We start from the raw sequence: 11,571 nt of genomic DNA on the forward strand, positions 1-11,571 counted from the left end.
TATTCCTGCCTGGAGAATCCCATGGACAGAGGAGCCTGGCAGGCTACAGTCCATGGGGTCGCAAAGAGTTAGACATGACTGAGTGACTAACACTTTCCCCGCTGTAAAATCTGCTGATGGGCCCCTACTGCTGTCCAGAACATTAGGACTTTGCTCCCTGCGGGTGAGCCGTATGCAACCACGAGTCATTTTTGTTTTCAAACCTATTTATGCCAGTTATACTTGCTCTTGGAATTACATAATTTAATTATTTTTTATAAAACTGCTTGCATAAATGAAGTTCTTTCTAGAACTTGCTGAGTGGCTAACACTCCCTTGACCCCTCCCTCCAGCCTTTCCACTGAATCCCCTTCACTGCCTCCCGATCAATCAGCTCTCACCCACAGGCTCCCACCTTAAAAAAAAAAAAATTATTTATTTATTTTGCTGCACCAGGTCTTAGTTGCAGCATGTGAGATCTAGCTCTCTAACCAGGGAACAAACCTGGGTTCCTTGCATTGGGAGCTTGGAGTCTTAGCCACTGGGCCACTAGGGAAGTCCTGGGCTCCCACCTTTGATGGGTCAGGATTCCCTCCCTCAGAGCCCAAGGATGCTAAAGTGCTACCACCTGGGGAAGAGTCTGTGGTTCCGTGGTGCACACCCCGACCTGGGGAAGCGTCATTGGAGACAAGTGGTACCTGAACAGCTCCTTGGAGGCCTCCCTGTGGCCTTCATGGGGTGTGGCTCCTCCACTTTGGGGGGCAGCTGGCAGCAGTAAGGGGTCACCCAGGGGGACAGCTCCACCAAGGTCAGGATCGTCAAACAGCTTCAGGGCTGCAGAGAAGGGAGCGGCAGAGTGGTCAGAGGACGTGCTAGCCTGTGCTAGCCTGTCCTCGGCTGCCTGGGTGGTGCAGGGTGGAGACTATCTGGCCCAACCTCCTGGCCCAGCCGAGAGAAAGGGAGTAAAGATGTCCCTTCAGTCTGCAAGGCAGAGTGTAGAAGAACCAGGCCCTTATGGGGGCCTGGCGCACCTGTGTGCCTAGCCCCGACCCCACCTCCCTGCACACTGGGCCAAAAGCCACGTGGAGGCACCTCCCTGGTTTCAAGTCTTCATGGCCTCCCCACTGCTTTGAGGAAGAACCTGACTCCTCAGCTCACTGCCCCCGGCTCCCCAAGCACCCCTCCATCTCTTAGCTCAGCCCCCAGGGCTTGGCCCCGTCTTCCTACAAGCATTCACTGAGTCCCAACCACCAGCTCTGGAAGTCGAGGTCTGCTCCCCATCCCCTCCCAGTCTCAATGCTCAACGCTGCCCTTTGTGACAAGCAACTGCAGCCTCTTTGCCTGGAATCGGCTTTGTCAGAAGCCGTGGCAAACTCTGCTGACCCCTTGGGATCCAGTTCCTCTATCCATCCTTTACCCGAGAAGCCCCTCAGCCTGGGGGTCCCCACAGGCACTGACATTCTGCTCGGACCTGTTACAGGCCCAGGCCACCCCATAATGGTCAGGAGATGTCCTGTCTATCTCACGAGAGACGCCGAGGCCGGGACTGTGTCTCCCTCTTCCAGGTGTTCTTGGGCCCCCGCCCAGAGCCTGGCCCTCAGCGGGTACCTGGTACCAACTGAATTAATAGGTGACATCAATTCCCTGCCCTGGATGCACACCTGGGAGCTGGGGGGACAGGTCAGACCCAGGGGTGAGTGCAGAAGTGCCAGGCCTTCCCAGCTCCAGCTCCACACTGGACCCTCTCATGGGGTCTCTGCAGGGGACACGGAGCCTCCTGTTACAATCCAAGCCACGCCGAGCCCCAGCACCCCCTCTCTATCTGGTGCCCACATCTGGCTGTGGGGGTAACAAAGATACTTTCACACGAGTCACAACCCACACTTTTCAAAGCAACAAAGAAAACTACCCTTTGCTCCTGAGGGATGACTAGCATAAACATACAGCCCCGGAATGTTCTGGGCTGTGGGGACACACGGTGCCAGACTAGATTTCTCCAGCAGAAAATCCCCACCAGCTGAGTCTGTATCGTGTCAAGACTGGCATCCTGCTCGTGTGTGGTGGGCCTGACGCCCTTCACAGAGGTTGGTGGGTCACCCGGGAGACACTGAGAGTGAAGGGACACCCTGGGGATCTACTTACGGTCCCTGGGGGGTGAGTCCTCTGCGTGGCTCCGGGGAGAGGGCTTCCTTCCTGGGCCGAAGAGCCCCTCATCAGGATCAACCTCCTCATCAAAGATGGTGAGCCGGGGCACGGCTTTTGGCTTCATGGCCACTTCGGGACGTTTCTTGGGCTTCTTGGAGCTGGAGAATCACAGACAGAACTCGAGGTAGGGCCCTCTCACGAGAGCCCTGCCAGCCGAGGGGCACCCTGGTCAGACCCACACAGGCGCGGGGCAGGCTGGTGCTTGTGTCAAGAAGGACCTTGCCAAGAACCTGACAATGAGAGGCTGAGACGCTGCTGAGGAAGCAGCACAGCCCTGTGCCCAGGGAACGGCCGCGGTGGAGATGCATGCAGAGATCAGGTGGGCGTCTGCACCGCACAACCGGCTGCAGACAACTCCCAGCCCAGAAGGGCCAGCAGGACGGGTCACAGCTCAAAGGACATGGCCTCCTTGCAGGGCGCCCAACCTCGGCACTCCCTGGGGCCAAACTCAGAGTCACTGCACAGACGCTCGGACACAGGGCTGAGTACACAGGAGGCTACCAACCTTAGGGCCTGGGCCCAGGGGAGAACAGAAGGCAGCCTTGGTCAGTGCTCCGTTTTTCCCGCAAAAATCCACCTCTTTGGTGGAACCTCCATCATTCTAGAAAACATTTCAGTCACACTGAGCAACACTCCCCCCACCTCCTTCAGGAAACCCCTCTGGCTCCTCAGAACCCCAATCGGCTCTGCACCCCTCAGGTCCCTTTATGTCTCATTCATCAGCTGGCCAAGGTCCTGCTCTGGGCTGGACACTGCTGCGGGAAACCAGGAGGGGGCTCGAGGGAAGTTTCTGGGCCCTGGGAGGGCTTTACTTCCTGCTTGGGTGGACACGTCAACCTTCAGGGACCCAAAAGCTGCAGACCTATACACGTCACTGGAAGTTATTCCGCCAGTAAATAAACAAACTCAGTTTTATTTTAACAAGATGATCCAGTCCCTGTTGGTGATGCCTAAATTAGCCATTTTAAGGTTCCTGCAAAGAACAGAAATAAGCTTTTAACTGGAAGTGGGGTTTCCGTGGGCCAATCTGCCTGCAGGGCAGTTCCCCTGGACTGAGGTCACCGTCTGAGCTCATGCTGGTGATAACTATGCGGTTGAACTGCGCTGATAGCACCGTAAACAAGGGCACAGATTAACCAGCAGCAGATAAAAACAGCAGCGGGGTGGCCCTGGGTGCTGGAATGCAGGGCGTTCAGAGGCGGTCATTCCCATGGTCTGGATTTAGATGTCTGGGAGAATTTGGGGGTCCTGGCGGAGACGGGGAGAAGCTGGGAAAGCTGGAGTGTACCTGCTTGAGGCCGCAGGACCCACACACCTCCACACTCAGGGCCGAGACCCCAGTGGGAAGGTCTCTGTGGGTAGATGAAGAAGCAGTGGTTCAGAGAAGCTGGGTATCTGCTCAAGGCCACACAGCACGTAGGGCCAGAGACTCATCAGCTGTACCCAGTCCCTGCTCTTTCTTCATCCCAGGCACAAGGCAGACAGGCTCCAGCCCCAGGCCACGCCTCTGCAACGAGGCCAGCCGCCGGCCCTGTCCGTGATGCTAGGCAAGGTGAAAGGGGCCTGGGCTCCTCCAGAAACCTCATCTCCACTTCCTCACTCACTCACCTTAAGGAGTCGGGGTACCCTACTCTTCCTGGGATGCTTTCCCCTTCTGTTTTACAGACACAGCAGAGCCAGGGCAGCACGAGTGACCCCTGAGAAGTGGGCACCAGGGAGGCCCTGGCCTTCAGGGCAGGACAGCCGGAGACGGTCACAGCCAGCCGAGACACACTGTGTCAGAACCCCAGTGGCAGGCCTTGGGCACTGCTTGTGTCCCTGTGGGCTCTAGTGACCAGCTGTATTCAGGAGCCACTGGACCAGGCTTTGCCCCATTGCTGACCCTCAATTACCCATTGCCACCGCCCTTTTCTTGGCCCTGCTCCTGGATTCAGCAGGGGCTGCAGCAGTAAAGTGCGGAGATCCCCTAGCATCCCCCCAGCCGGGGTGCAGCCCCCAAGGAGGCAGGGTCGGGCCTGGCCACTCCACAGCCACCATCCGCAGATCCATCTCACTCTGAACCACCAGCTCTGAGACCTCACGTTCGCAGCCTCCCCAGCAGACGGGCACCCGGGGCCAGGGCTGGGAGCTTCCCTCTGACCAGAAACCAGAGGGAGCACAGAGAGGCAGGAGGGTCTGAAGAACAAAGGAAGAGAGTAAACAGGCATGATTGATTATCACGGGAGAAGCCGCGCGGAGACGGCGATGACTTCCCTTCCTGCACCTACTTCTGGTTCGGAGAGCACAAATGAGGCCTGGCTTTCCCGCTATGTAAGTTTTCCTCTCAAATTGTTCTTGTTTTTCTCCCTGGAGACATTTTTTAATCTTCTGTTGTCTTGAATTGAAATAAGGCGACTCTAATGGCACATGGGGCTGCTCTGTCAGGCACCATCTGAGCCCCACCCGGTTCCACCCGGGCCGTCCCGGAGGAGACAAAGAACAAGAGATACGGAGCTCTGACGGGTGAAAGCCCCGGGGTCCTGTCCTGGCTGGCCCCAGATTCAGTACCTAGGCGCTCAGCAGTGTGCCTGGTACAGAGGAGATGCTCTGTAAATATTAGGGGAAGGGACGCATGAATGGAGGGGTGGTGGAAGGATGGACAGATGGACAAACAGATAGGTGGATGGACAAGGTGACAGTACACCTCTAATTCAGACTTATTTCTACCTCGTCCCCCAGGGAGGCGGGGAATGGGAGGGAGGAGAGAGGGGATGCCAGCAGACAGAGACCCTCTGTTCCGTGGCTCCTCCTCTCACGCACCCCAGCTGGTCTCTCCAGCAGCCCCTTGCCCTTCTGTAGGGAGCTCATCCTTTCACTCCGAGTGCCTTCTGTGGCCCAGTGCTCAGTAAGTGCCTCCCAAGGGCAAGAACCTGTGCTGGGTGATGAGACCTGGCACTGTCCTTGGAAGCTCAGAGCCGAGCCATCACAGACATATACCTGTCATCACCACATGGGGCAAGTGAACAGCCGGAGCCCAGAGGAAGGAGTCAACCCAGCCCGAGGGCTTCTGAGAGGAGGTGGCAGAGGGGTGAGCTGAGGTCTCAGGGGCTAAGGGCAGAAGACTGACACAGGCAGAGAGGCCCTCAATCTGGGAGAGGCTGCGGCAGGGATGACTCAGGCACGATCGGGTCCCCCGTGGAAGCTCTGCTCCTTGTCTAGGGAGAAATGATCAGGCCCCAAACGGGGCAGACAAAAGCAGGGAGAATGTCAGCAGGCAAACTCCCAGTAAACTCGGACAGCCGAAGTGACCCAAGGGTAGAAGGGACAAGTGAGGATGGTGCTCAATTCCGATTCAATGATACGATGGGCATTTCACATAAGGTGTCACTCCGACTTCAAGCCTGTTCCTGCCCCTCGCTCACAGGCCGTGTGAGCATAGACTGAGGCTGCACACATGGGCCACGCTCCTGGCATGCCCTCCATTCCCCTCTCAGCTCCACCTGTGTCCACCCTTATGTCCACAGGACATACTACCCAGCTCTGCTGAGCCAGTCACTGGCCATAAAGGGTTTCCCCCACCGCCCTCTCTCTCCTCTAAAGAAGGCGGGTAGATCAGATCTGTTATCAGGGATGGGGCAACTGAGCATCAAACAGAGGGGTCCGCAGTGGACAGAATTGCAGCTCCTGACCCTGGGAGGGTTGTGGGAGGTGGTGGTGGTGGTTGGGGGCAGTCCCTGGATGGGTACAGGCACGTGGAAGTGTGCTCCTGCAGGACACATGTGTGCACACGGACAGATGTCAGCTTTCCTGCCGTGTGTGCCTGATCGAAGACAGATGTCCCGGTCAGGCTGCATCCTGAGCTTGAATGAGAGGCGGCAGGTGCCGTGGTTGACAGCTCTGACGGGCCGAGGAGCAGCCCTGCTCCATGGGGCTCAGGTGACCCTGTGACAGTGATTGACACCACTGCGTCCTCCCCTCTGGCCGCCCAGGGGGCATGTGTCACTGTTCCCGGGCACACCTGCCCCCGTGGTAGACCCCTGGGGGGAACCAAGAGCCCCAGGACCCGTGGGTATCGAGCGACAGAGGCACCTCTTAAGACTTCACGGAAGATGGCGGGTACTTCTAAGCAAAGGCTCACACACAACATGACTGTTAACTTTCAAAGTCAGGGTGATGCTAAACCACACACAGAAATCGACCTCTTTTCCAAGCATGTAACTTTCCTGCTTCAAAATAAGGCACTTTTCATCTTAAATTTAGTTTTTGGGTTTTTTTCAATTAGAGAAAATTCTCAGCGTGCCGATAAATGAACCTGTGAAGTTCATTCCAGGACAATGTTATCCTTAGCAGCACTGGGCAACGGGCTTCCACGGCGATTGGATCACAAGAGTTGTGAAAATCCTGGAGGAAAGGCATTGATGCTGTGAACCCACGTGGGCCTCGCTGGGACAGGGGGGTTCAGGGACACAGTGGACAGAGGGATGGGCAAGAGCCCTGTGAAAACACTGAGGTGGGAAGGGCTTGGCACTTCCAAGTGCCCAACAGCTGGATGGCAGGTACATGGAGGGAGGAGGGGGAGGGTCTGAGGGGAAGTCAGGGCCAGGAGAGGGGAGGGGGACTCTGATCGTTCCTGAGAGAGGACCCCTGGGAAGGGATTCAGAACCTGTGTGTGACCCCGGGTTGGTCATTTCACTCTCTGAATGTTTCCTTATCTGTCTGGAGGGAATAAGGAATGCTCCAGAAACTGCAAAGTGGACCCCGGATGCCATCTTGCATCTTGCCATCTTGCATCCGAGGTCCACTTGCCATCTTGCATAGACCCCGGAGGCCAATGATCACAGGAGGACGTCTAGCTCACACTGTGTTTCAACCCAGCAGACTTCACCCTGGGCCTGAAGAAGTAAGCTGGCCGGACCACGTGGCTACCCTGGACACCCATCATTTGCTGTTCTCCCAGAGTCACCCTCTCAGCAGCCCCAGCCTGCCTCTCCAGGACCCCAGAGACCTCTCTCTCTTCTCACTCGTGGGGGATGCCATTTCTCTCTCTCTGCACAGGGGTCAAACGCTGCCCCTCACCTGGCCCAGCAGCAACACCACCAAGAAACCAGGGCGCCCTGGCTCTGCCACCCTGTTGCTTGAAAGCACAGCACCCCTTGCTGGTCACCCCCACAATGGCCCTAAGAGACTGAATCCAGATACAAAACAGAACTCAGCCCCCAACCTGCAGCAACTGGCCCAGGAAGCCTCACTCCAACCTCCACAGCGAGTGACCCCAGTGGTCGAGTGATTAATAGCTGCCGTCTTCTCTAGTCTTTCCTAGGGCTTCCCTGGTGGCTCAGACGATAAAGCGTCTCCCTGCAATGCAGGAGACACGGGTTCGATCCCTGGATCAGGAAGGTCCCCTGGAGAAGGAAATGGCAACCCACTCCAGTATTCTTGCCTAGAAAATTCCATGGACTGAGGAGCCTGGTAGGCTACAGACCATGGGGGTCACAAAGAGTGGGACACGACTGAGAGACTTCACTTTCCTTCTTTCTTTTCCTAGTCTTTACCCTGCTTCTCGCTTTCTAGGCCCACGACAAAGCCAAATATGCTCACCTGACCAATCGCACAGGACACCCAACTTCCGGTTAGGCCTCTGGTTTCCCCATGTCCACAGCCTCCAATAGGGCAGACTCGAGTCTTCCCGTTTGCCCCCAGTCATCTCTCCCACTCCCTGCCTGTCTATAAGTCTCTGTAAAAGGGCGGCTGAACTCCTCCCTTGCTATGGCCCACCATGAATAAATGGCCTTTGCTGATTCTCATATGGGTGGTCTTTGTTTATTCAAACACCCCCCACAACACTCCAGATGCTGGTATGACTAGTGGATGCTGGCAGTCCCTGCAGTGGAGAATAGCCACCCCCACATCATCCACCATGGAGAAGAAATGGACCGGGTGAAGTCGGCACCCAGCACAGGTGGGGGCTCAGTAGGCGGTGACAGGGTAAGTCCAGGCCAGTAGGCAGGAGGCCGAGGCTCCTGCCTGGATGGTGCCCCAGATTGCGTAATTTTGGGAAGGTTCCTCTATTGCAACCACAAAGATGCTGGAAATCAATCCTGTATATACACTGGAAGGACTGATGCTGAAGCTGAAGCTCCAGTACTGTGGCCACCTGATGTGAAGAGCCAACTCACTGGAAAAGAAGACCCTGGTGCTGGGAAAGATTGAAGGCAGAAGAAGAGGGGGACAGAGGATGAGATGGTTGGGTGGCATCACTGATTCAATGGATATCAACTTGGGAAAACTCTGGGAGATGGTGAAGGACAGGGAGGCCTGGAGTGCTGCAGTCCATGGGGTCACAAAGAGTGGGACAGGACTTAGCGACTCAACAAAGATAAGGAGGTGAAGGCCTTTGTGAGCACAACTCCCAGGGCTGATATTTACATAACAACAGGAAGTGGAAAAGCTCCCTTTTTCATTTTAATTGTTTAAACACCCAAAGGCTTCTGGCTTCTTCAGAGCAAAGGAAACTTGAAGTAGTGATAATATCATACAAAGGAAATTTCCTGTATTTCATCCCATTTTATCTTTATAGCCACTAGGCCTGGACTTCACCTCTAATTTACCAAGAGAGAAACTGGAGGCTCTGGAAAGTCCAGCAACCCGCCCAGTGTCCACAGGCTGCTCACTGACAGAGCTGGAACTTGAACCTAGGATGGTCAGCCTCCAACCCTGCTCTAGACTGACCGTACACTCTAGGTTTTCCAGCTTCTGAAGTGGCTTTCAAACCACACTCAGGGGCCCTGGCCTCCTGCAAAACTGCCCACGGCCACCAGAGAGGTGGGCCGAGGCTGAGGGGACAGAGATCCAGAGCCCGCAACTCCTGTCCCAACCCGGGCCAATGCTACTCCCTGTGTTTTTTTATCCATCAGGGTTCTGTATGCAATTTCTCTTGCACCAAAGCGTCTGCTACTCAATGAAAGCAGTGGAAGGCGCCGTTTCCTGTGTTGTCCCTGACAGCATTCATTCAGGCCAGACTCTGCACTGCTGCGGATGGAGAAACATAGCTGGTGCAGCACGCCTGGGCGGGGGTGGAGGGTGCTGTGGTCACCCCAACGGCAGCTGTTGCTGCAATCACCGTGATGGCTCTAGGGTGAGCCGAGGGTGCTCACCGTGCTGCCTGCACCCTCACTGTTTGGTCCCAGGACAGATCAAGGGTAAGTGCTGTCTGTGGAGGTATAGTGTGACGCCACCAGCCCTGGGCCACAGCCCCAGCAGCGATCAGGAAGAACGGACCTCAAGCAGGTGACCAGAGAGGGAAACCGGGGGCTCAGAGTAACAGGAAGGCCTCCCTGAGCCTGCCTCCTGGAAGCCTCTGAAGGCGGCAGAGCCTGGCGGCTGGTGGGGCTGCTCTCTGCTGCGTGCCCTCCTGCTTCTCCAAGACTTTTGTTAGGCTCGGTTCTGGGGGCCCCTCAGACATGATTTTGCCTGCAGAGCGTGTCAGGAGCTTGTGAAAACACAGGTTCTGGGGCTCCACCTAGGTTCCAGGGGGGCCTGTGAATCTGCATTTCTAACCAGCTCCAGGGTGGTGGAGAATTCCCAGCTGGGCTCTGCTACCCTAGGCAGGGCTGGAATACTACAGGGCCCTAAGCCCAAGGGTGACAAATGCACTATTTAGAAAGAGGCCTCCAAGGAGAAGTGGCCATGCTCCTGTCCTTAGGGGCTGTCTCACTTCCAAATCTTGGAAATAGTATTAATAGTTAGGTGAGGCGATAGGTGTCAGCTGACCTTAGCATGGTGATCATTTTGCACTGTAGGTGTATCAACATTGTATCCCTTAACCTTACACAATGCCATAGGGCAACTTCATCTCAATAAAGCTGGTGTTGTTGGTCATTCAGTCATGTCTGACTCTTGCAACCCTTTGGACTGTAGCCCATCAGGCTCCTCTGTCCACGGAAATCTCCAGGCAAGAATACTAGAATGGGTTGCCATTTCTCTTTTTGAGGGGATCTTCCTGATCCAGGGATTGAACCCAGGTCTCCTGCACTGCAGGCAGATTCTTTACCATCTGAGCCACCAGGGAAGCCCCTAATAAAGTTGGGGCGGGGGAGGGTAGTTGGATGAATAAACCTTGGTTAATAGATCTGGAGGTACCTGGCAATGTGCCAGAAGCTTTCAAAACCACACAATCATCCCAGAGCAGAAACTTCATCCAAATATAGGAAGCAAGACATTTTTATGCTAAAATGCATATGGTCATTTTACGAAAGATAAAACAACATTTGGATAAATAATTAGGACAAAACACACGATTCACATCCCAAAGAAATGTCCAGCCTCACCACTCGAGGCCATGGCCCAGGGCCTGGGTGCTTGCTCCCCATCTTCTGAGTGGACAAGTCTGGACAGCAAGAAGCCCAGTCTCACAGGACAGCGTGTTCATGCAGGAACCAGCCTGTCCTTCGGGAAGCTGAGGGTCCTCAGGGACCTGGAGCATGGAGGGGGGCTCCCTGAGCACTGGGGGAAGTGGAGGAGGCAGCGGGTCTTGCAGATGGTAGGCTCTGCAAAAGCAGAGAGGACATCCCAACACAGGGGAAATTAAGTCCCTAAAGACCCCGTCACTGGAGAGGCACAACCAAGACCCCCCCACAGAAGCTTTTGGGACCTTGCTCTGGGGCAGGCAGCTGGGGGAAAAGCTCAACAGAATAAACACTCCACACACAAACAAGTTCATCACTGCCTGTAACTGCAAAAACCTACAGAAAACACCACAATGTCCCCAATGCCATTTACAGCGTATCAGTCTGATGCACTAGCATCAAGTTAGGAAGGTAGAAGCCTATTTATTGATACGGAAAGACCTAGCTGAAAAAGAAAGCAAATTATGGAATGGTGCATATTAACACAATTGCATTTTGTTAATACAACACGAGGTTCGTGACATTGTACAGGAGGCAGGGAGCAAGACCATCCCCAAGAAAAAGAAATGCAAAAAGGCAAAATGGCTGTCCGAGGAGGCCTTACAAATAGCTGTGAAAAGAAGAGAAGTGAAAAGCAAAGGAGAAAAGGAAAGATATACCCATTTGAATGGAGAGTTCCAAAGAATAGCAAGGAGAGATAGGAAAGCCTTCCTCAGTGATCAATGCAAAGAAATAGAGGAAAACAACAGAATGGGAAAGACTAGAGATCTCATCAAGAAAATTAGAGATACCAAGGGAACATTTCATGCAAGGATGGGCTCAATAAAGGATGGAAATGGTACGGACCTAACAGAAGCAGAAGATATTAAGAAGAGGTGCCAAGAATACACAGAAGAACTATACAAAAAAGATCTTCACAACCCAGATAATCACGAAGGTGTGATCACTCACACTCACCTAGAGCCGGACATCCTGGAATGTGAAGTCAGGTGAGCCTTAGAAA

The 11,571-nt window shown here is 54.7% G+C and overlaps 1 protein-coding gene across 1 annotated transcript in view; it reads right to left on the minus strand.

Annotated features, from left to right (window-relative positions):
* HS1BP3 (HCLS1 binding protein 3) overlaps positions 1–11,571 on the minus strand; it is a 32,140-nt gene that overhangs the window by 6,711 nt on the left and 13,858 nt on the right. Inside the window, exons 7-8 of the mRNA XM_010840682.1 lie at positions 2,122–2,282; positions 678–813 (exon numbers count right to left, since the gene is read on the minus strand). Of these exons, the coding sequence (XP_010838984.1) occupies positions 678–813; positions 2,122–2,282 (297 nt within the window). The remainder of the gene's footprint in view (positions 1–677; positions 814–2,121; positions 2,283–11,571) is intronic.

This window comes from Bison bison, unplaced genomic scaffold, assembly GCF_000754665.1.
Source record: "Bison bison bison isolate TAMUID 2011002044 unplaced genomic scaffold, Bison_UMD1.0 scf7180017864145, whole genome shotgun sequence".
Classification (NCBI taxonomy): Eukaryota; Metazoa; Chordata; class Mammalia; order Artiodactyla; family Bovidae; genus Bison; species Bison bison.